This window comes from Pterocles gutturalis, unplaced genomic scaffold (assembly GCF_000699245.1).
Source record: "Pterocles gutturalis isolate BGI_N339 unplaced genomic scaffold, ASM69924v1 scaffold2834, whole genome shotgun sequence".
Classification (NCBI taxonomy): Eukaryota; Metazoa; Chordata; class Aves; order Pterocliformes; family Pteroclidae; genus Pterocles; species Pterocles gutturalis.
The window spans coordinates 137,290-164,300 of NW_010135536.1; the positions used below are offsets into that span (position 1 = coordinate 137,290).

The window sequence follows — 27,011 nt, forward strand, 5'->3', positions numbered from 1 at the left end:
GACTGATTTATGTTACTCTCCTTATTATCTATAGCTACTAATGGGTCATTAAACATGTAACTACTGGCTCTGGACTGTGAAACTGTCCTACTTACAGCAAACAACTACATTTACAAATATTAATTTCCCTTCGTGACACAGAAGTCTACCTGCTAAGCAATGACGTTTCTTTTGAATCAAGAACTTAGTCTAAAATCAGAATCTTTCAGAGGTTAAAGAGACTTTTATCTCCTACTCAGTTTCTAGGAGGAAACATAGCTGAGGACTAATCTCACAAACTCTCCATACACAGAACAACTGATGACAGAAGACTTTTGTGCATGAATGATTTGAAGAACTGAGCCTGCAACTGGAAAGGGGAAAGACTAACAGTGCATTCATTTAAGGCTTCAGTGCATAGAGTTTTAGAAGGTCTTTATTTTATGTTTTATTTGTATATTCAAAAAAGTTGAATAAATCTTAAAAATTGCTTCAGCAATATGGATTTAAATCATAGGTCTATTTTCAAACCTATCCATAACAGAAGGGGTCACAAGCAACCATGCATCACCCAGTTATGAAAATGACCATAAAACCCACCTCACCATTTGTTCTATTTGTATATAGTGAGGTTAAAATAAAACATAAATACTGGTGACGGGGATAGTCAAAAGGTTGTTTCTGACCACTTAGTTTACAGCACCCAGACTAGCATTAACATAAGTAAGATGTTTCACCAGATACTCATGCATTCTAAAGCTTTATCACTAGATGAAGCGGAAATTCAATGCTTCTTACAAGAAGTGGTCCGTGAAATCAGATTTGCAATGCAAAAATTTATGGTCCCCTTTGTAGTGAAAGCCTGTGACATGTTATCTCACTTAAGTAACCAGTGCCAGATATGCAACTTTTGTTATCAAGTTACTGTCTCCCAGAAATGCATTTTTGGCTCATTCAGCTGGTTTAAAGACCTATTTTAGACTATGATGGTGGCAGCTAATTTTTCTAGTAAGAAATACAAGATAAATGTAAACCTCTATATAAGTGTTGTATATTCTAACACACACATTCAAGGGAAGTGAGGGGGAGAGGTTTCTATAGCTAAACATGATCTCAAAAAATTCTTCCATATGTGGAAAAGACTGCAAAGCTAACATATAAATATAGATATATATATATAAATACACACACTGAGCAGTATGTATACATTCATATCACATTCATTAAACCTCAAAACATAAAATAAATTCATTTCTGTAAGCAAAGGAGAGGTATAACTTTTCAATATACAAAATCCATCTCCTAGAGGTATCATAGACAGCAAAGCCTATTTTCTTCTTCTTACTTTTAATATAGCTCCAGTTTAGCTGGTCTCTTAGTCAAATTACAAATTTAATATAATTAGAAGGTACATGAAAAATCATCTGTCTACAATATAATTACAATTAAGAGGTAGGAATAACAAAAGCATTAACAAATATTACAAACCTCTACTGGTTTTTACTTACAATGAGAAACCTTGAGTAGAGCACAATGCTTCTAACTGTAAAATGGCAGTATATCAAAATCAAGAACTAAAGTATCACTGAAAGAGAAATTCAAACTCAGAGCAGACTCCTCCAGATTTCAAGGTTCTTTCTTTTGTTCTGTCACAAGTACAATGTAATCTACAATGAAATTTAGGTTTGAAACCAATCATAATCACTCAAAATCTGGGCAAGCCTCTGTAGAAAACTATTTCAGTTTTCTTTTTCAGGTAAAGTACACAGAAATACCTGGATAGATGTCTGAGGCAGGAAAAATTCTCTGTATCTACTGAAATAAGCATATGATAACACTTACTGACTTTTAGGAAATGCTTAGACAGAAATTACATCCTCACTAGAAGAGCAGTATTTGCCATTCAGTAGTCTGTTTATAATAAACAATATAGCTACGATAACTGCATACAATCTAATCAGAAAATTGATTTTTTAATGGTGACCATGATACAAATAGGATATTATTGCATTCAGCTCAACAAGTCTGAACAACATGTGATATGAATCACAAGTTCTTTGTTCTGGAGGGAGAATATGTGTAGCAAACATGAAAAATCAGAGGAAATACTTAAAAATGTGAAAACAGTTCTATGACTAATTTGCACTGAGACCCTGAGATCACAAAATACTAATTAATTCAGCACAATGCTAGTTATTTACAGTGGATATGCCTGGGATTGTTTATACTGAATGTACCGACAAGCAAACCTTGCCCTGCCCAAATTCCTAAATTAAATAAATCCATGTGACTCCAATGAGCTTAGTGCAGGCTCAGCACTGTGCTAATGCAATTGCGTGCTTCCTTGCAGCTTGAGGCACCAGCAGAACGAGTTCACATATATTTAGTGAACAGACAAGAGCAAGCTCACACCTGCCCAAATATAACGTGTAAACATCCAGGATAAAGAAACACACAATATTAAACCAAATCTGGGTCAGGGAGGGAGCCAATAATTCCAACTTACTGCATTAAACAGCTCTATCATATCACTTTTTTATATACTAAAAAGTCACTGACATTTTGGGTTTTCCCCTTTTCTTTCTTCTTTCCTGAACAACTAAAAGACAAAATTTTAATGTTGCAGGTAACTCACAAACATGGTATTTCAGTTTTCCAGATACTAAACTTCTGCTCAGATTGAACCTTCTACTTACACTCTAAAGAAATTTGAAAAATTTTATGCTTTACAAATAACTGTGAATATTTGAATAAGCTAAAATAATCTGTTCTGTTGTGTGTTTGTTCTCCTTTGAAGTTGTGTTGCTTGGTTTTGTGGGGTTTTTTTAAAAGACAAATCCCAGTTTCAATATTCCTGAGGCTTATTCAGGAGTTTGAGGTTGGCAATTTTCCAGTAGGGCCACAGAATATAAGGCATTGTGCTAACAGTCAGGGCTGCCAAAATACACAAAGTAGCATGCACTCCTTTCCCCTAAAATTACATATGGATCAATACAGTGATTTGCAGATCAGGATCCAGAGACTAAAATAATAATCGTTGTTTGACTGTCCTGTGGCTCTGATTTCAAAGTCATCCACCTAAAACAAGATCCCACCTGACCTCTTCAGAGTTTTTCACATATCATCTTTCAGCAACTCCAAGGGTATTTAGCAGTTCCAGCTGACGAACAAAGACCTGTTGCCAAGACCAGTCACCACTTTACAAATCAATAAACACTTTTTTGAGAGCACACGGTCTTTAAAAAGTTAGGTTTTAGTGGCATGTTCCTACTTCGCAGCAGTGGGATTGTTGTCAAGTTGTGTGGATCATTGCGTGTGACTTCTTTTCTCAGATGAGTGAGTCTACCAGCATATTTTAAATAACCTTTTTAAAATGACATGTATTTAATACTAAGCTATCAGACAGTTCTTTAAAAATTGGCTTTCTGACTGGAGAGTGGCAGTAAGGGAAGTTTCATAGATGCACGCTGTCCCATCACTGTCCTAATAAGGAGGACTTTTCCTTTAGACAAGATGATAGTTCAGAAACCTTGAACTACCTTTCAGGCCTCTTTGCTGAGATTTCAGAGTAATGGAGCACTTGATGGTGAGTTTGTGACAAATTACTTCCAAACACCACCACCTTGTAGAAGGGCCATCAAAAATGTTTTAAATAGGAAAAAAATCTCTACGTAGCCAGACTGGATTAAAAGATGTAAAAGGACACGCTACATGCTTATGACACCATGTCACATTCCATCCTCAGTTAAAGCTTCTAAGAATAGGGTCAGCTTTTTGGAAAACAGACAGCTCCCACAGCCTTTTGGCATGCCCTATGATATTCACACTTTTCTAAAAATCAGTTTATTTTTTATAAGAGTATCATCTCTTATCATAAAACAAAATTAAAGTATATTTGTAACTTTGGTGACCACAGAGTAAAGCACTCAACTTTGACTCATCTACAGCTTGTGAATTCAGGGGACTCTTATGAGATGAGAAACACATTTTATGTCTGTAAAAATCTCCAGTACTATGGGAAGTAAGAAGATTTGATAGTTCTTATAATCATGAGGATTGGTAATAGTGTCCTGAAGTATGAACATTCTTTGGATGTTATACCTTCAGTCCTCCACTGTGTGAATGCAGAATCAAGTTCTTCCATATGCCTTCTCAAATAGCATAATTTCCTATTAAGAATGCCGTCAAACTAACTTAAGTATATCTTACACTCATACATGTCACAGACTACCTGCACAACTTCTTTTAAGTCCCTTTTTTACATAGAGATACTACTTTTAATCTAAACAATCAAGTAGAGATTTTTTACTATATAGTCCATAAGCAGCAACTTGAACATAGGACCTTTCAACCACATAGCAAACATCTCATGAACTTGAACAAGACAGTCCTGGGTGACAGCACAAGAAGGCTATTTGTTATGTGGAGACCATCCTAGAGTTAGACATCTGTCATATGTGCCAATAAGTTAAGGACTGTTTCAGAGACAGCAAGGAATATAAAATTCCCGCTGAAATTACCAGTAAGTGAACATGGGTGACCAGAGCCTGAAACTCAGCACAGGATACAAATATGGAGAAAGCAGAAAGGCTTCTGAGATTAGAAAACCAAAGAGAATGAGATGTCTCAATTTGACGAGACTCGTGGTTAGTGAGACAGAATTCCCCACTGGTTAGTAAATTACAGGCCTGTTATGATACTGAAAGTGCAAGAAAAAAATTACGAAAGGACTGCAGTACAGTAAAACAGCTATGGCAGGGATTACAAATGTGCTGATTCCTATCAACTTTCAACAGTAACAGCAATTTGCTTCAAGAGTACAGTCACTTGTGTGACACCAACGGGCACTTCCTTCAAAACATTTTCAACAAGGAAGAAAGATTATGTGGGCAACTGAGGCCAAGAGAGAAAGGTTTTAAGGAAAAAACAGTAAGTATGTAGAGGTGAGAAATAAGAAAGGCAGGGAGTTGGACAGTAGGCTTTGTGATGAAGTCTACGCTATGGGGCAGGACAGCTTCTAAACCTGGAAGTTCACATTTATTTAGTCATAGGGTTTTTTTGTGCCAGATAGATCTTGGACACAATGATCCAGATTAGATTACTGTAATGCACTCTACAAGGGGACTACATATTACAACTCCTTGGAAACTGAAGCTAGTACAGAATGCTTATTAAGCTTGTTTTCATGCTAGGAGTGCTATACCCACACTCCAGGATACACACTGACCGCCAGAATGTTTCCAGGTGGAATTTAAGAAAGATTGCCAACTCTTAAGCCAAAACTGAAGTGAATAAATTTAAGTTTTCAGTGCAAAGCTACAAAATTATCTTTTTTCACAAGTTTTTAAAAATCTAGTAAAAATGGTTAACATTGCAATGTTATTGACATGACAGCACTCCATCCCCAGAAATTAATTTATATCAAACAAAAATCAGATGCACCAACATAACTAGGGAATGCATCATGACTCACTATAACATGACCATGAGTATGGGCAGAGGAGAGTTAGTGTGTTCCTACTGCTTGTAAGTTTTCGCACATCTTCCCTAGAGTTTAGGTTCAGATATACAAAGGCAAAAAAAGGTTGCCAACCTATACCTTTCCCTAAACAGAAAAGCAAAAACAGACGGAATAAAGGCAAGAAGTGGCTGGAAATTTGGCTTTGCTCCCTAGCAGCAGCCAGAAGACTAAACACATCCATTACATCTGAAAAAGGTGCCCAATTAGTTCCTCCAAGAAAAGCCAGAGATCCAGTTCCTTACTCCATCTAGAACCATGCTGCCACATGCTGCCCATAGCAGGATATGATAGCAAGTAACAGTTATAATAAAACCATGATCATTTAAACAAAATGTCAATACCTGAACCAAACAGCACCATACAAAAGTACACATATTTCAAGCAGGCTGTGCATGTATTTTTCTTCCAAGAGACTGGTAGTACACCATTCTCTTTAAAGCATAGACCCACATCAGCTTATATACAGTGTTCTACACCAATAATTGGGAAATGTCTTATTCTTCCTCACAAATTTTTACTCAAATGCACATGTACTTTTACAGCCATATATAACACATATAAATATTTATCTATATGAATGTAGCATATAAATTAGAAAATCCAGTATTATCTATAGAAATGAGAAATGTTTCAAGAATAACACTATGTTGAACTATAAATCCCTCCAGAATTCATGAGAAAACTTTCAAAAACCTTCTCTAATATTCACTAAATTAAGTGGCATTTATGTTACAATATGCACCACTTTTTTATCTCCTTATAGTATTAAAAATGCCCTCTGATGATCTACAAGTTTATTATTTTCTCAGTTTATTCTGCGGTTTGAAACCACTAGCGGTATGTTGGATTATGGTCATCAAAAAACATATATCTAGAATTTGTGTGTAATACACTATTGAATGGGAAATACAGGTTTGTATGGCACGTGGCAATCAAATTGCTGTACAAAGGAATGCTGTATGGAATGGTAAATAACACAACACAGAAAGTAAAACAAAAAATAAAATCCATGATTGAAAAATGTAAGCTAAAGCCATGACTAGAGTTCACTCATTATCACTGACTGTGCTGTTCTCAAAGATTATTTCAGCAAGAATTTTCCTATGGATCTCCTATTTGCTTGCTTTACGAGTAAACATTTGCTGGGCTAATATATTGTTCGTAGAGTCTGTGGAAATTTAGGGATGGCAGTACTTCAGGAGAACATCTACTCCAAGCCCAATGCACCAAACACAAGATGAAATAAAGCTACCATGTGCACAGATACTCACCTAACCCATTCTTCAAAATCTCCAACAAAGGAGCTTCTGTTACATCTACATGAAATAATGTCCACATTTTCTTTCCACTTACAGATTCATTAGACTCAGAGTGAAAAAGTTTACTTTTTTCAATAACTAAACTAGTTATTCTTGGTAAAAATTACATTTACCACTCCTACTCTTCCTCTAGTGGGCACTGGAATACAATTGATCATCGTCTCCTTTGCAACAACATTTTATGAATTAGAAGACTTATGTCTCCCCTTTAGTACTTTCTAGACTAAACAAATCCAGTTCTTTAAGCCTTCCTCATAGGTCATGTTCTCTAAAACTCCTATCATTCTTGTTGCTCTCCTTTTGTCCCTTTCTAATGTGCCTATCTTTCCTAAAGCATGGTGATCAAAACCGTATACAGCTTTTCAGATGAGGTCTCACCAGTGCTTGAAAGAACAGAATAATTGCTTCATGCTTCTTTTCCAGTGTTACATCCATCCCAGAATTAGATCCAACTTCAGTGCAATGGTATTCCATTGTGCAATCCAGACTGCTTTTTCCATGCTATTGCCTCATCAGTACATGTGACTTCTCCCTTGTAAATGGACTTTACTGAATTTCAGACTACTTATTCCAGAATTTCTCTCCAGTATACTGTGACTGAAGCAGCTTACTGAGCAGTTTAACTGCTCCTACTATGTCTGCAGCTTCTTGCAGTTTGGTTCATTATCAACAATATTCTTTTTTTTTTTTCCTATTTCATGGCTGAAATAATTTCTAAAACAAAAACTCCACAGAAGCAGATAAAAGACAGACCTCTTTCAAACCCTGCTGTAAATGTTCCTTCTGTCTGACAATAAGTAATGGAAAATTTGTCTGTAGCATCTTATTTGTATCAGTTGCACACCCATCTCATGGTGATTTAATAATTAAAATATATTATTTATAGTTATAGCTCTTCTTGTAATGCATTTTACACTACATGTTAATTATACTCCAAATTAATGTATCTATTTGCATTCTACAAATATATGGTGGGACAGAGCTAAAGACCTTATGAATTCAAAGTATGTCACAGCTACCACTTTCTTTTTTAGCCACAAAGCAGTTACCCTATGTAAAGGAAACTAGATTTGCTTGACATAATTTGTCCTTGACAAATAGAGGCAGACTAAATATAGGATGGCTATACTATGTAACAGCCATCTAGACCTGCATTCTGTTTTAGAGTGGCCCAAAACTGTCACCTAGGAAAGAGCGCAAGAATAAAGTGAGTACATAGTGATAAACCATCTATATCTTCAAGAATGTATTGTAAAAATAGTTTATCTGGTCTAGGATAGGAACCACCAGTTGATCATTAGGAAAAGAGGATAAGGGTGAAGCAAGTATAAAGTGATCTGATATACACCAAGGTGGATAGATAGATAATGTCATACAGACTGATACAGACATCAAACTATTGAAAATTAACAGTAAAAAGACTACTGGCTTTCTATTGATTCACTGATTAATAATTTATTCCATAACTTTCCAGGGTCTAAAAAAAGTTATTCATAAATCCCCATATACATTATTTGTAAAGATGAGAACAGTGTTTGCCTCCCTTGAGCCTCCAAGGATCTCCTATATCCTTCATGAGAGCTGCTGAATATAATCATAAGTATTTCAGAGCAAAAATGAGAATACTAGTATTAGCAAATACTAATAAAATGTCTAGTATTTTATGTGGTCTATCTTTAACCATGTATCCATTTCCATAATTCATATAATTTCCTTAGTTTTTTAAATTCTTGAAGATGTTTTGATACAGATTTTCATTACGCTTCTTATCCGTTCTCTTCCTTTAATAATCTGTTATTGTGCATTGAAAAGTGCACTCTTCACTAAATGCTAGCTCTCTTACATTGTCTCGTCCCTCAAATTTACTTTACAGGTTCAGGCTTCTTGAATTAGTTGAAACCAGTTTCAGTGTCTGGGTTTCAGTAACACAGTTGTTACTTGTTTTTTCACATCTCTTGCCTTCACTCTTTTCTTCTCATTCTCTTCCTTGCACAAAGCCAAAATCTTTTTTATTTTATGGTCATTTTCAGACAATTTTGCCTTTTATAAACTCAGCCAAATTATCACTGTTAATCAGAAACAGAACTAAAACCAAGACAGTAAGTTCTCAACACCCTTTTCCACCTTCTGAAAGAAAAAGTTGTTCTTAGCATGTTCCAAGAACTCGAAGGATTCTGTGCTTTGTTGTTCAGGTTTTGGTTTGGGTTTTTTTTTTTCAGCTGGTAAGCAAGAAATTGAGTTTTCTCATACTTAACCAGTTCCTGTCTTTAGTACAACTCTATTGGTCATTCTAAAAAAAAAGCGTCATTTGCGTCTTTGTCTCATATCCCTGATTAAGTAATCTATCATACATCCCTGTTATAACTTCACCAATGTTCTTCCCTTTTATTTCAATCCAGACATTATGAATTTATAAACTAATTTAGTATCAAACTAAATATAAGCTCATATGAAGCAATGCTTTATTTTTCCCCAGGGTTCTCTACCTGAAAAAGAGTTACTTGCTTCTATAGACTGTTTTTTCTGCCCCAGATAAATACATATATAGATAACTTTCCTCCGTGTCCTACTGTAACTGATTTCCTTCTAAAACTCCTACAGTTTTCAACTCTCACTCATTGCAGTAGGCTAAAGAGTCATATAGTAAAAAGAAGTCTATCTTAAAATTTGAAAGTACTCTTCAGGCCAGGCTCCATCCATAGCTGACAAGCTCTCCACTTAACTAAGTATTTTCATTTGAAACAGAATAGTGGCACCCAATATCAGCTGGAAACACAATGGCATGCTGGCAGCATGGCTTACATACAAACATATTTGGATTTCATAACAGGTTTGTTTCTTGACATTTCATCTACTATAGCTTAGCTTCTTTCATTTGTATTTCTTGTGGTTTAGCCTGTTGTACGCACACACACACACACACGCATGGCATGTACACACACACACACACACACTATTTTTTGCTATAAGAAATTTTTAACAGTATCAAACCCAGACAACTCAGAAGACAATTATGAAAACATGTTCGCTGGCAGTATTTTAAGGATGAGATAAAGTTGTCACTAGAATTTGAAACCCTATTTTGGTGTGTATATCTACAAATATAATGTACATTTTACATATTTTATATATATATTACATGTATGTATATTATGCAATTACATAATGAAGTAAATAACTTATTTTCAGTACTATAACTTGATAGTTATAACTAGCTATAACTAATAACTATAACACTATTACTAATAGCTAAAGCAATGCTATAGCATTATTTTCAATATTATAACTACAAAATTAGAGCAGATGCTTTATTTTTGCTGGATCTGCTCTTTCAGTTTTCCAGAAATAAAAGGGGCAGCATTTTCTTTTTGGATACATCTGTTTCAAACACATCAAAACAATAAATTTTTCAGTCAAAGTGTCTGCTTCACCCAGTTGTCTATGAAGTACTGAGCTTGCACACCGGACACTTAGCAAATTTCTGCCTATTGACAGAAAAATTCTGTGTAAAACCACATTAAGTATTCCAAAAGACAAAGTGTTGGAATGCTAATAAACCACAGAACTTCACAACCTCCTCATTCCAAATGTATACAGTATAAATATTAATTTAAAACTGTGTGACAGTAAGTTTGCTTCAATCATTTAGTATCTTATTTTTCACTTAATTTTCATATAATTAATATTCTAAAATATTACAAATAAAACAAATTAGTTACGTATTTACAAAAATATTTTTGTTTGAAAAATTTGATTTATTTGCAGGCAAATATTGAAATTTCCAAAATCAAAACAGTGTTGGGCTTATGGATGTTTTTTCACCCTGGGAGGAGAAGAAAAGGTTCAATGCTAGCATGCTCAGTTAACATCCTTTAGAAGACCACATTACTAGGACAGTTATTTGCTCTTTCCAAAACATAGGACTCTTAAGAATAATATTCTAAAAAAGAATAACACTGAATTACTAAGCATTTTTAAACTAAAACATCTCTGGAATTTGGTTTATCTTGCCTAGTTAAAAAGGCATCACTACTGATTTTAAGCCATATCTGTTATTTGAAACCTTCAACAGAAAGATAACTTTGAAAAAACAGTTTAGAACTCTTGGCTTACAAGCTGCTAAAGGCAACTGCTGCACAGGCTTTTCAATACTAATGATCAGTGCCTTCACTTTTTTAAAAAAAATTTATTCCAAAAAGCACATACTTCTGAAATCACTAGTAATCTCTAGTAATCACTAAGTAGGAAATTTTTCACTGATTTTCTACGAGAAAGTTGAGTTATGAAATGCTGAAAATAGCTGCAAAACTTCTAAAGAAAGACAGGGAAGAAAAAGACACCAGACAAAAAGCCGAAATGTTGAAATTGCTTCATGGATTGAAATAAATACCAGAACTATTGGTGTCAGTTCAAAGAACACATCACTTGCTTATTATTGCTTTGGAATATTTATTTTATCTTGAATATCAAAATAGTAAAGTTATAAAACATAAGGTAAAACAAAAGATGACTAACCTGATCTGGAGAGGGTCTGTGGTTGGAGTGTTGTGGCCTCCCAGGAGACCGATGGTGGTGGTGGTGGTGATGGTGGTGGTAGTGGTGATGATCATCCTCGTAGTTATCTGCCATCAGTTTCATTCTGTTTTGTGTCTGTTTAAGATGTAAAGTGAGACAATTCTATTACATGCTGGAATATATTACTCTAACAGTGTTTTAGGAAGATCTTAGCTCTCTCTTTTTTTTTATTTTTTTTGTAGCTGTAAGGCTCTAACAATAGAAGTCTGAACTGCTGGCTCACAAAGGAAAGAGAATAAGAGAAAGATAACAAAATATGAGAACACATCTTTTGTCTCAGTTTTCACATGAGTAGAATTGCACAAAGTCAGAAAAGGATATGATCAAGGATGTTGTGTTTGAATGGTGTCAAGAAAGACATCCAGCTTTTTTATTTACTATTTTAGTAAATTTACTATTTTCAATCAGTTTCCTATTTTTTCCAGTCTATTACTATGTCTTGCCAATTAACTTGCAAAATCTCACTGAAAGGAATATTAAGTGTACTTAAATATTTACAGTTAGCTACCAAGGCATGTCAACAACAATCATGAATAGTTATGCTAAAAGCTCTATTTTGGCTTAATTATTTTAATTGTACACCAGGATCACCCTGCTAAACAGTAAGTTAAAAGACTCAGAAAACAGAGTGATACAGACACATGCCCTTAGAGAAATAAGTGACTATGGAACTTGACACATGTTACTGAATGAAAGTAAGTCTTAGATATACATCTTGGAAAAAAAGATCAACATTTCAGCTACTGTCAGGTACAGATAAAAAAAATCTATGTCACCATGAGATAACAAGATACATCACTGCTCTTTATCACTATTACAATTATCCCATACCACGAAGTACCTCAACTGGAATAATTCAAACCTGGCTCATAATACCAAAAATATCTTACTACCAATTGCCCAGTACCAGTGGGTACAGTACTTATTTTTTTTTGTTAGTAGGATTGAAGGCTGTCTCAGGAAAACTTGTTAACATGTAATCAAGTTGTAGTTATTTTTGCACTAACAAAACCCAGAAGATAATGCTGTCTTACTCTTAAGGACCTCTTCCAAAATTAAAAGAACCAATTAGAGGCATATGCAGTTACTATCATGCAGATAATGGAGGGAAAGATAGCAGTCTTAACGCACTTAATATCATCTTCAGAAATCTCACCTCAGCCCTATAGGAGAAAGGCTGTTCTTGAAGGACCATTATCTGCTTTGTGCCAGTTCTCTACATGGACATCATTTGAGTTGCTCAAGCACAAGCAAGTCTACTTTGCAGATAGACACTTGTGGTGAAGAGTAAAGATAAAAGACTGAAATCAAATCCAAAGACACAGCATTCTACCCATGCTCCACAGTAGCAGGATTCACGCTCCTTGTCAGTGAGGACATTGACTAAACACATTACTCCAGGACTTTGCCCAAACTAATGAGTTCTAAAGGATCAACCTTAACAGATTAATTTAAACACCACTCATTTGTTCAGCTATGTTCCTATACTAACAGGTCTAACCAGCTTCTAATTCGAAGTGCCCAGGAGATAGCTAGTGTCCCATAGCTGGTATGTGGTAAACTTACTTCCAGGAGTACTGCAAATTGATCTTCCTATAAGAACACTCCTATATCAAAATCTTCATTAGGAAAATTTCACTGGTAAGTATATTTTAATAGAAAACGTAAAAACTCAGAGATTGCTATTAAATTACCCAATTTGATTGTTCTTTGCTAAAGTAGAAAAGAGATTTGGAAAAAAAGCAAACTAAATATTCATATTACACAATATTCGAAGTATAACAAAATCTAATGCAAGGAAAACGATGATCCACAGGGATCACAGGAAATCCTGATGTGTCTTTTTTAGCAACTAATATTTTTTTTTAATGTCACAATGCTTCTCAAGCACTTCACATGATGTCCATTAGAAGGATCATAGAAAGCTATTTTACAGGAGGAGACCTGTACTCAGTTCAAGTAAAAACAACCAACCAATCAAACTAAACCAAAACCTCAAGGCATCCACAATAACAACCACAGATCGGATTTGCACATGCTTTAGCCATTGCCAGACTCCTTCCGAGCATCTCTATAGCACTAAAACAGCATCTTCTCAGTCTGTTACACAATAAACATCCTCCACAGGTCAAGTGGTGGATTCCTTGATCAGGAATTATGCACTGGCACTATATGATATCGTTTCACATTTTTTAACACTATTTTCTGCATGGTTGGAAACATTTAATTTTCTCCTCTTGGATAAGAAAATGGAAGCATACAGCATGAATTTCACTTATGAATTTCTACTGAATTTGCCAAAAGATTAACTCAGTCTGAATCATCATAGTTTGTCTGTTTGTTATTTGATTCAAAGAGGAAGGCCTTTTGTTCAAAGAGCGGAAAAGATGGAGAATTAATAGACAAATAATAACCCACTTACTGTAAACACTGCAATATCTGCCTCTTTGGGGAAGCTCCTAACATTTTATTAGTTTATTTTGTTATCAATGAACAGCCTTAAATTTCCTACCTTTCAACTGTATTCCATAAAAGAATGCAAAAGTTAAACAAGATGATATATGCAATCCTAAAAGTGTCCCTTGTAATGAGGTGTTGGGGATTAGACGTGTCATGGGATAAGAACTGTAAATGAATGATGTCATCTTTCTAATTTGGTACTGAAATATAAATAAACTACTTCTAATGTTTCTTCCTTTTGGATGCCAGATTGCAGTAAAATGTGCACAAAGAAAAGTTAATGCTGTAGGAGGCTTCCTTTAGTGTGTCTGTTCGGGAAGAAAAACATATAAGAAATGTGAAATGAGAATTTCTTTCCCATGACTTGTGATTGTCATTCATTTCATAAAATTATGCCAAATATTTTCCAAAACATTACTTTTAAAAGCTTTTTATTTTTATTTGTTAGCTCTCCACAACTATAACTAATACAATTTTGTGGTTCTGTTTCTTTGCTTTAGCTACTCTCAGAGTGCTATACTTTCACACTGAACTGTATTTTCCAGGTATGCTTAGCTTTGACTTAAGGAGTACAAAACACAGAATGATTTGAAACTTTTAAAAGCAGGACTTTTGAGGAAGATGAACAAGAGGATTTCTGAAGGAAGAACAAATGTAAAGAGGAACAACACAATTCTTTTCAGGTCCTTCTAAACAAAAATATTTAACATTAATTCTGTTTGATTCCCTTGCTAAATCTTTTAATGTTTAGTAGGCTTTGAAATGCCAAGTATATTTTTATTTGAGGAAGAAATTAAGTAACCACATTGAAATTCATTCAGGACCCCAGGGCTTTACACCCCTACTCCTACATCCAAGCACATACACAAACACACAGAAGGCGTATACATTTTAGGACGTTGGTTTATCAGACAGACAGTAAAGTGTCATGGTCTGGGTCCCATATCAACATATTAGGACACTGCTTCAGTATTGAGGGAAAAATACCACCTACCGACAGATTATTCCATATGACTTTTCGGGATGATTGGGAAGCTCAGTTTTGGAATGTATAATTCATGGAAATTAGACTGGTGATTATATATGCATTTAAACTGTGCCATATCTAATTTGCATCATATGTTACACTGCAGAAGTTACTCCATACCTGAAACAGTTATATTATATAGTTCAAAATTTTATTCACATTTTCCCCCAGAACTCAGAATCTCAAAATTTAGATAGCCACAACTCTGACAACAAAATTATCATATCAAGTTATTTTTGGAAACGCCTGGTGAACACCAGGCCCACACCTGAGAAGGAGCAGGTTTTCATTTGGATTTATACTAAGAAAGAAAAAAATGTTAACTTGTAAAATGCAACAAGTAATTAACTGCATTACAGACCATGTATAGCCTTATTTGTTTTAGCCTAATCAGTTTCCTCTGATTTTTTTTTTTTAAATTTATGGGCTACATTCAATAAATACTGCATCCATTTTGAAATAAAGGAATGATAGAGGAATTAAAAGCAGTTTAAATCTAGGTGCATAGGTATATTAACCCTTAGGGCTTGAAACAGTCGTCTTTGATCATTCAGTATCACTATTTGCTAAGCTGTCAGGGTCATGAATGGTATGTGTAACTGAATTTTTAACCCACTTACCAAAGAATTTATGATCTAGCACTGTAAGAAAACTGACAGATATTTCTTGTCCCCCTAAAATTCTGGTGAGTTTAAGTAAGGATCTACTGAAGTGAAATGAAAGTCTTTGATTGACTGGTAACAGACCAAATAGCTTAACAGCAATCTGTAACTGTAAAACTATAATATTAAAATTGTCTTTTAAAAAATATTTTAGCATGGTGGCAATAGGGAACTATGCTTTGATCTGTCATCTGGATCAAGTTAACAACAAAACACTCATGAACGAGGTTCAAATGAGGAAAAATAATAAGATTTGTTGCTCTGGGATATAAGTGTAATACCATTCAATAGCTATTACTTTCCTTTGGATTTTCTTCTCAAACTCTCTTCACTAAACAGAATTTGAAATATTTCTAGAATATTCACTTTCAATAGGGTAGGATTTTTTCCTTATATAATATGGAAAGGAGGCAGATATAAGGTCTACAAGCTACCCTGGAGATATCCTGTAGGCTAATTATTAAAGCATGGAATTTAAAATCTAGAGGCCCACATTCTAGCTTTGATTCCGCAATGGCCTCTTGTTATCATCAATAACACAGAACCTCTATTTCTTGCAGTCTCAATATTTGAAACTAAGCACGCTAATATTTCCACAAAGCACTCTGAGATCTTCATGCGGCAGACATTTAGTTCTAGTCTTGTTGATTTTTCCTAACAAATGATTTAATCTGAGCTTTTTTCTCCTAAGACAATGATTTTAGAAAACACAAATAAAATCATTTCGTTAACTTTGAAATACAAAAGGTAATGGTCTAAAAAATTGTGTGCTTAAGACTATATAGTTCACCAAGTTTATCCAGAAGTTGCATAAACTTAGTGGAATTAACCTGGATTTCATGAAAGCATGTGTGACTGCAATTGGTGTTTCGACATGAATCCAGTGCTTCAGGCCTTAATTCCATTAGCTGAGGGTTAACAAAATGTTTGATAATTAAGCCAGCTCTGTAGTTATTCTCTCCAAATAAAATCAGTTTTCATGTCAGAACAGCATTTTTACACATTCTTTGAAAACTGTTATCATCTGCACACAAATGAAGAATTTCTTATAATTTCTACCGCTGCATAATACAAAGGTTGCTAACTACCATAGAATACAATTTATAGCTGATTTGTTATTTGATAAGTTACAGTTAATTAAATATTGGAACACAAATGCTGTACTTGGCCTCAAACATCCTTAAAGTTCAGCAGATTACATTTGTCACTACAATCTGTTAAAGTACTATAACAGTTTGCAAGAAATTAAGACTTTACGAAAAAAACATACATTTGTTCATTAAAAAACACAAAATATTCCACAATGTAAACTGTTACACTTGCGTAACAGAGCAAGACAGTCTTGAAAAGTAGCTACAAAAGGCATCTGAGAAGGCAACACAGAATGCTGTGTTTCTAAATAACCTTTACGGTGACTTCTAAGACTAAGAAGTCATCACAGGCTACACTGAAAACTAAAATTAAATACCACGTAAAGCCTGTATTTCTAGAACTTGATTAAGTTCACCTCCTTTTCTTTTTTTTACCTCTTCAGCAAGTTTCCATTTTTTTCACTGCTGTTGTTTGATCATTGTTAAATATTTTCCTGAGATCAAAACTAACAAGCTGAGGTTCCAACCTTGGAACCTCTAAAAAACATGTTCAACTTCACTGTCATTTAGTTCCACCCTCTTTGAGCATCTCAAGCTTACTAGAGATACATGCATCCTGCATAGGTGATTTGATAAGCCAAACAGTAAGCTTAATTTGCCGTCTAGAAAAGAGATTTAAGAAAGGTTCCATTGCAAAGTTTCATTTGAAACTTCTTTTGCTTAAACTTCTTGATATACTCAGCGACTTTTGAGCACAGTTTCACTAATTATCTAATCTGAATAAAAGATAATTCCAAAGTTATTAATGTTCAAAACCTGAGACTGCTCTCAATGCTTTTTAATGGTAGCACACTTCTTGAATTTATCAACATATGATAAAATGAGACAAATTGTTAAAATATATCCACCAACAATGGTTTTGACAGAAGGACTTGTGCCATTTTTCCAGAAGGTGAAGGATGTGTTAATTGGCAACTGTTTTGAAGGACCTTCTACCAATACTAGAACTGCATGGAAGAAGTGGACTTCCATTTATATAAGTATTCTAGCACTTGTATTACTTTACGCTAATTATTCAGGCCGCTTCTAACAGCATAATACTAGTAACTAAAATTAATTCTTTCCAAAGTAAATTATACTGTTGTCTTCAATCATTAGAATATATTATAATATTCAATCCAGGCTTTTTTGTTGCTTGTACAGTGAGTTTTTAGACACCAAGAAAATTCCAATAGACAAAAAAAATTAAGTAATGAAGACTATAAGTTTGCAAGCACTCATCAGTAACCCAAAGATTACAAAAACATTACAGTATGGTTACTAACTAGGAACTACAGATGCTAAATAACTATCATAATCATAACTGTATGGGTGTTGGAATGCCTTACGATAGGGTAGAGTTATGTTTTACTGAGTGCTTTTATTATGTATTTTTCTTATTATAACATCCCTGTAATATAATATTTTCTTTTATTCTTACTCTTAACTATATTTTACCATAGCTTTTGCTGCTTTGTTTCCCACCTCCATTGAAGAACAAAATATTTTCCCATGTTAAAATTCCAAATGGGTTAATGAGCATATTAATTATATGACTGTTTAATACGAAGTAAAGAACACAGTAAAGTTTTTATGCTAAGAAATCATGTATTTTTTTATTTTTCCCATCTATATCTAGTTATACACTAAACTTAATTAATGTGATGTTTTACATGAAACCAATTGTTATTATTTGTAACACGCATGTAACCAGAACATTTGTTCTTCAAGGCCCATTTGCCCTCCCGGGTTCACAGGACAGAGAACAGGGACTAAGAAACACTACTGAGTAGTTTACAAGTTTTCATGAAATCCAACCTTCCTCCCAGCTGAAATACAAGAGCAATTGCTGGTCAGATTAGACGCTTTGACTGCTCTGCAGCAATGGAAAGCAGCTTCCAATATAGAACTTGTCAAAGACTTGGATCTGACAATTTAGTGTTGAGCATAAGCACAAAAGTTTTACATATATTTCTGTTCTGTTTTAATTACAGTATTATTTAACTGATATTAACAACCGTTACACCTGCTGCTTTGCAAGATTACAAAATGTGACTGACTTATCCTGAAAGAAGTCAGAGCTCATAGTAAGTCTCCCTCTTCACAAGCTGAAGGATAATAATCTCACAAACACCAGCTGGGATATTAGACACTTGGCAGACCAAGACAGGCAGCAATACCAAATGCCAAGCAGACACTTATCTAAAGGACTACGGCCGAATTTCAACTTTCCTGACACTTGTGACTGAACAAAGATATGTTGATTTGAACATGGTCCATCTGACTTTTTAGTTGCGGTCTCTCAATGTTTTTGAAGTCTTTTTAAGTTCTGTGAATTAAAAGTATGGCTTGAAGCGCAGGAAATATCTTGTAATAATACAGCATACTCAGTAATGTATAGGCTAAAGTCATGCTAAAAGTATTTGTCTGAGTCCTACTACTAAACTTGGTAATTACATAGAAGTATGTAAGAACATAGACACAAAGAAGTGAGTTAGAAAGCATAATTAAAGCTCTGAAACAGTAGCTGCCTGAGGACATCTCAGGCCAGGTCCTACTAAATGCAGACAAGCAACATAAGAAGGTAAGGTTCTCTGTTTTTTTCTTTTTTTTAACAACAGGAAATAACTCATTAAAAAGATACTTCTCCATAATAATTGTTTTAAACCAGACATGAATCAGAAACTTCAGTAGCTAAACAAGACCTTTGAAACTGCAAATCTCTGGTTAGTAGCACTGATTGTATTTCTGCGTCTTTAATGTCTGAATAGTTCATTTCAGCTGTAATTTTTGCAATTTCATTACCAAGCCCAGCTCTCTCATTTGTATCAAATGCAAAATATAGCCTAACTTGAAATTACTACATTTCTTCCATTGTATGCAATAAAAATTGGTAAATAAAATATAAATTTCAACACCTGTATGGTATATTGGAATATGGACCAAAATGGGGATAACATCACAACACATCTTATTATGCTTTATAGAGACACTTTAACCATAATTTTTGTTTGATGCTAGATTGTAGAAATGATGTTTTATCCACCATCACAGTAGCAGAAAAATTTGACAGCAAATTTTTACAATTTTTTTTAATAACTGTCTACTTAGCACTGTACTTCAGATCAAGTGTTAAACTATATCTAACTTTATTACCATGGGGTACTTTGTAGTAGAACTTAAGGGCTTGTTTCAAAAATGTCTCATGGAGAAAAAACAAAACTTTCTGGCTTGGGAGTTCACTCATTTATACAATGGAGATATTCATTGTTCTTACCCGAGATACTTAACACCCATTTTCACCTATTGAGCCAGGCAGATCAAAAATTACAAAAGTTCCAGTGTTAATATATATACATTACTTTATATCTGCATTACTGACTTTTTCCATTTAAGATTTTCAGTCTCAGTGGAGTTAAATCATTTGTCTGAACAGAGTGTTATGACAGCTATAGCTATTGAGAAGTTCTAGTATGAATTCACAATGAGATTACCACCAGTGAAAAAGGGTGCCATTAGACATGGCCATGCTTAAGATATGACATAAATTCTTCGAGAGTGAAAAAACCCTGAACAGAGAACAAATAGAAACAGATTTTAAAGCAGATCACCAACTACAAAGCAGGAAAGGAGTTCACGTACCAGGTCTGTGATGCCTTCAGAGCCTGACTGCTATAGGCTTCAAGGCAAAAAAACCCCTCTCACTGGAAAATGTTTGTGTGAAAATACCATCTGAAAGAATTTGGATTCCTGAGAGCATAAGGAGGAAAAAGTGATGCCATATCCAGCTATGACTTGAGTCCTTCGAATTTTATAATATAAATTGTCAAAACTTACTGAGAATACGTGAAAAGTGTTGTGTGAGCATTGCCAACATTTTCAGTACTTTTCCAACACAGAACATTTCTTCTGAATTAACTAATTTGATCAGTCAAAGGCTATTAGCTACATACAAACATCCTCTTTCCTACCTTGTGCCATATGGAGCCTGCTGCATTAAGCTATAGGGAGAAGTGGTGCTCTGCTGTTTCCACCCTACACTAATCTGTCTGCACCAGGTTTGTATCTAAGCTGCTTGTACTTGGCAAAACTGAGAATTACAGATTCATATTCAAAAATACAAATTCAAAATTCAGCTTACAAATGAAGATAATAAAAGCCAAAATTAAGACATGAAGAAATATTGCCTTTGGATATTTTTAATTAATAGAAAAATATAAACTACAAGGATTTTTAAGATACTAAATAAATGTAAGGCCACTGAATGCACAGGCTGTTTGTACTGACAACAATAGGATATGAATAAACACATTTAAAGTCAGAGACTAACAGCCATTTTGCTGCATTGCCTGAGAATTTTTGAGGAAAAAATGACCAGATTCATTTTCCTCATATGAGAGTTCAATATATGAAGTTACTAGAATATCTATTCTTACCTGCCCAAAACAAAACAAAGAGCTTGTGTAGCATAACTATCAAAAATAAAACTCCTAAAACTTAAGGGTCTCAGACTCAAAGCTTGAGCAAGACCGATATGAGTGACAGTAAACAGTATAAACAGAAGAGGAAAAAAAATAACACAGTGGTCAAATATGTCTGCAGTACCCATGTGAATGGCTTCATAACATGGATTCTATTTACCATGCAGTAACACTCAGACTCAACAGTACAATAGATCTCTCTCTGAAGCAGACCTGTGCAAATAATAATATCAATAATAATAATGTAGTATTCTGTGCTCCTATAATATTGCCATCTGTGAAATTCAAGGAAATCAGAAACATTAACTTAGTTTGAAAATATCAGAAACAGCAGCAGTAGTGATTAGTAACCAACACAATACCAGGACAGTGCAACTGATCACAAGGCCTACAGATTATAATGTCTACAAGGACTGTAAGAAAGCAGTGCAGGACTTCTTTTGCTCCCACACTTGTTAAACATTAGAGGGCTTAAATGTAATTAATTAATTAATGCACAGTGTTGTGGAATAATGTTCGGGCTGCCTAAATAATCACAATCACAACAACTTCTAATCCTATTCTTTTTCTTATACAGTACACTTTCAATATCATAAAATACAATGCAATACAGCTGAATTAATTTGACAGGAAAAATATAACTTGGTGTACTTTGTTATGCGTGAGTGTTTGATGCCACCACAATACTATCACATTAGCACTATTTCTGATGTACTTAACTAGAACAGTATATGTAATGCAACATGCTGTCTTCGATTCCATTTACTCCTTTGCTGCTGAAAGAGTTCTTTGAAATATTTGGGTGTTAATTAATAAGAAATAGTTCTATGTATTGCATGCAGGAGAAAATATTTGCTGAGAAACTGTGATTACACAAATTTTTAAAATTCCTTGTTTCTCACCCTTTTTGTTTCATTAGCAATGCGTTCATGTGATGAAATATAGAGCAGCGAACTCACAGACTAGAGAAGACTGCCAAACACCAGCTTTGCCTCTGGCCAGAGTACTCTGTACACCTGCAGTCTTGAAAACACTGGAAAGGTTTCTAATTTCATGTTTTGAGAAGAAAAATAAAATGCTCTCAAGGAGTTAGGAGACCTTGCATCTTGGCCAACTCCACTTACATTTTTGGCTCTATATCCCAAAAGTGAAGAGAGGCAACTGGGAAATTTTTTCACAGTATCCAAGTTCAGAATGAATCAGTAACATAGCAGTGTCTTCTGCTCTTACCAAAATCTCTTGAGATGTTCTAAAAATGGACTTTAAGCTAATTATTTCATGAAGGATTGCATCGCTATACAAATTTCTCTAAAAATAGCTGTCTCAGAATTCTCAAAAGGAATCTTGGCCAGAGCGATTATAAATATTATGTAATCATTCAGCCAAGCCCGCGTGGTGATCTTGTTTAATACTATGCTTCTGAGAGGCTTTCTTAAGCCTACTACAACATTCTATGGCTCTCAAAATACAGCATTTGGTGTATAAATCAAAACAATTCCAGTGGTTCTGTTTTGCTAGAGTGCATTGCTTCCCATTTATATAAACCGCTAAACAATAAATATTTAACTGACAGATTGCAGCTGCTAAATTGTATTTAAATCATTACCATTAAATGTGCTCGTTTCTTCTGGGAAGCTCTTTGCAGCACAGAGGTCAGTATTATTACTACTAAATTTACAGGTGAATACACTGTAAAACAAAATTCTCCTAAGTTATCAAAACATAATGTGAAAAAAATTGACCCAGCACTTGAGATAAAACCAATGAGTTTCTTTCAGCTTAGAAATGACAGGAGTTTTACTTAAACTCACAGTCACAATCCATAAAAAGGCTTCTCAACTCATTCACATAAATAATATTTTGGTCTTTAATATATGTATGTCTGTAGCTTCATATTTAAAATAAATCACATATGCTCTCATTCCCTTACAAAGGCAATATATTTCATTTCTTTAAGATGCTTCTTTTTCTTTTTCAGTGTGAAGAATTGTGAAAAATTACTTAAAAATCAATGTCTTGGTAATTTACAATCTGTTTCACCTTCCCAAAGGGCAGAAAAATTAGAAAACAAAAAACGGAGAAAAGTATTCAACTGCATACTTGGTGTCAGGAGCATTACGTCATGAACTACTTATAAAGAGAAAAAAAAAAAAACAACCTGAAATTTGCAATTGAGAGTTAAAAACTTTTTTGAACAAATTCTACTTCTGGTTTAATTCTATTTTAGTTTAGATTGCTATTGTCTTTTGTCAGTCTGCAAGCACTGTTGAGCGATGGAAATCAGTACATTTGTCAATGTGAAAAACATTGACATTTATGACTAAAAAAGTAATTGATTAATTAAAAAGAAAATGATGCAGGTGTCTTTTTTAGTTTGCGGGGATGGAGCGGAAGGGGTGAATTTGGGAAGTAAATACTTTTCCTCCATCCAAGTAATAACTAACTTCACTGTTGTAAGACAAACCACATTAAAAATAAAAGACAAAATAACATCAAGTTTACGACATGGATACACCAAGCTGAATATTCATGCCTCAGCAGACAGTACACTGTATTTGTTTTATCTTTGCCAGAATGGTGTCTGATCAGATAACAGCATGTTACTCCTAGAGATATTGAAAAGCTCTTGGTACTTTTCTTCCTCTCATGGATTTTTTCATGTTCATTGCCTGTGGTACAATGTTAATACTATTCTGAACCAACCCTAAGGAAGCTTATGGAGAGCCAAGAAGCTTCCACTTGAAACACAAAATACACTAGGATGCTTCAGGAGTCTACCAGAGTGATTAGAAAAGTTTTTCACAGTGTGAATCTGTGGTAAAAGCAGCTACATTTGCATTTAGGCAATTCAAGCTCAGTGCAAGTCTGCGATACATTACAGCGCAGCGATAGAATCTGGTTTTCTGGCCTTAATCCAATAACAATAAAATTCTATGAGTAACCTCAATACTTTGGGTTACTCCACTGAGTTTAATAGAATTGACCTCCTGAACCTTTAAGACATCTATTACATACTGTGCCCTATCTCCTCAAATATGAAGCAGGCTTTTCATGCCTACAATGACCTCACATGGCTGGAGCCACCACAGCTCTTGTACAGCATTATGAGTAGCAGCAGATGAATTTGCAAACATTGTGATGTTCCAACTAAGTAAGCACCTATATATGTTACCAAGTATATCCATTAAAAATACACGACCCTTTCCCTTAAATTATGACCCTCACTGGCCTCATCAGAGTTAGGTGGAAGAGCAGCAGTTGGCCCTCTCCTGCACATGGAAGTATGAAGGGGGAATATTAATGGTTTTTGTGTGAAAAAAAATTCTGACCCTAGGAAATTTACATCAACAGGATTTTCCAGAGGAAGACAGTAACTTCCTTTCTTACACCTCAAAGAGGTTATTCCTGGGCATTATGTGAATACAGTCAGAAATCTTGGATTCTGATGAATTCACGTACATACTTCTCCTTCTCTCTCTCAAGAAACAACCTTTGTAGCTCTCTCAAAAAAAGCCCTTCGTACTTTATCATATCAGCAGAGGACTTCCCAAAACTACAGCGATCCCACCTCAGACACTGAAGCTACCACTTCGATAGCAATAGCAAACCAGCATCCTAGGCTTGTAATATAACATTGCTCTTTTTTAGTTATTATCCATTGCAATGATCTATAGTACAGCATCATTTGAAATTGCTAGAAATATGGAATTGGAATTTATCAACTACATTACAAAGTCTAGGATGCCACTGAAAGAGATAGCAGCAGAAACAGAACAGAGTTTCTGAGATAGAAAGAAACTCCCCAGACTTCAAACAAAAGCAAAAAGCAAATAAAACTGTCAGATATATGATGATGCTTTCCCATCACTAACTGAAAGACAGAGAACCTGTACTAGGTAGGCACTGGTGAGGCCGCACCTTGAATCCTGTGTTCAGATTTGGGCCCCTCACCACAAGAAGGACATTGAGGTGCTGGAGCAGGTCCAGAGAAGGGCAATGAAGCTGGTGAAGGGTCTGGAGCACAGGTCTTACAAGAAGCGGCTGAGGGAGCTGGGGTTGTTTAGTTTAGAGAAGAGGAGGCTGAGAGGAGACCTCATCACTCTCTACAACTACCTGAAAGGAGGGTGTAGTGAGGTGGGTGCTGGCCTCTTCTCTAAAGTAACAAGTGATAGGACAAGAGGAAATGGCCACAAGTTGCCCCAGGGGAGGTTTAGGTTAGATATTAGAAAAAAATTCTTCACTGAAAGAGTCATCAGGCATTGGAACAGGCTACCCAGGGAAGTGGTGGAGTCACCATCCCTGGAGGTGTTCAAGAAACTTGTAGATGTGGTGCTCAGGGACATGGTTTAGTGGGTTGGGTGGTGTTGAGTTGACAGTTGGACTTGATGATCCTTGAGGACTTTTCCAACCTTAATGATTCTATGATTCTATGAAAATAAACTCCTTGGATTCTTTAAGGTCCCTATTCTCCTCCTTTGCCCTGCTGCCTTGATAAGTTCTCAGCCTCCTGTAGCCATGAGCAGAAAGCTGCCTGCTTGACTGGATAAATAGATGCATCAAAAATCCATTTGCTACTGTGGATATACATGAAGGGAATACAGATTTTTATCATTGCCCACCATGCTATTTTGCCTCACAAAGTAAAAATTCCTCCTACAGTGTAGAACAGGAGTGGATTTGGGGGCCTAATGTTTAGCATTATCTAGTGTGTAATTTTCTGATATTATTAAATATCTCTCCTTTTGTGATCACATTAGCCTGGAGAAGCTGGGCTTTTTTTCTTCTTTCTTTCAGCAGTGTAACAGCTGTGGAAATAGGGGATGGGACAAATAAGGCCATAAGAAAAAATTTGATACTGCAGCTGATCATTCAGTCAAGTTCCAGTGAATCAGCAATAGACTGGGAAACGGCATCTCTCAAAGAAACTGAGGAACAGGGTGGATGTATCACACAGCGTGGAATCCACCAATTCCCACTGCCAACTGCCCAGTCATAGCAAGGAAGAGTAGCACTAACAAGCCTTTGTGTTGGATGTACATGTGAAAGCTTTGGGGGTTGACAGTGGTTCTCCCCAAAGGGATTAAAGAAGTACGAATGATCTCTACAACCTCTATTATCAGAAAATTCTTAAGTGTAATAAAGTGGTGACCTAGTTAAACCACATTCCTGTTCCTGGTGTCTCTTTCTTTTTTCTTTTTTCTTTTTTTTTTTTTTTTTTTTTGTGGTGTCTGAGATAACAGGGAGATTATTTTGGCATCAATTTAATCTAGTTAAATAGCTTTACTGAAGATCTTTATCACTATAAATAATGGAGGTATTTGAAGTATTTGGTTACAATTCTAACTGAAGTTATCCAAAATAATGCCTCTCTAGCAATCCTCTTCTGCTGTCCATTCACTCTGTCTGAGAAAAGTTATTAATGTTTTGAACACTTTTCAGCAATAGCTTAAAGGTACAAAAACAAACAAACAAAAACACAACAAAAAAAACCTGGTTTGCCCAAGTCTCTGATGAACATTTTAAAAATATCCGTGACAGGTATCATGGAACATGGCAAAGTGGTGTATTCATTTATTCTTCAGTAACAAAAGATAAAGGTGAAAAAAGAAGACACCTAAAGGAAAATAACTGCCTTCTCTTTATCCAAGGCAAACCAAAACAAAAATCCCTAAAATTATTTGGAACGTAACACCATCTGCTCTGATGCAGCACAGTGGGATGAAGTGCTAGAAGGCATAAAGTATGTCTGCCTATTTAGCATATACAATTTCAGTGAAATGTCTCCTGGCCAGCTGACTGACCTGAGACATGAGTGCATCATGGCTGGAACACAGGTACTTGGCTGGAATGTCTGTAA

General features: G+C 35.1%; 1 protein-coding gene across 1 annotated transcript in view; it reads right to left on the bottom strand.

The window, feature by feature from the left end:
- The window catches only part of LOC104467951 (ERC protein 2), a gene marked incomplete at its 5' end in the record, with an annotated part of 266,693 nt that overhangs the window by 62,363 nt on the left and 177,319 nt on the right, over window positions 1–27,011 (bottom strand). The window contains one exon of the mRNA XM_010081926.1: window positions 11,335–11,469. Within this exon, the coding sequence (XP_010080228.1) occupies window positions 11,335–11,469 (135 nt within the window). The remainder of the gene's footprint in view (window positions 1–11,334; window positions 11,470–27,011) is intronic.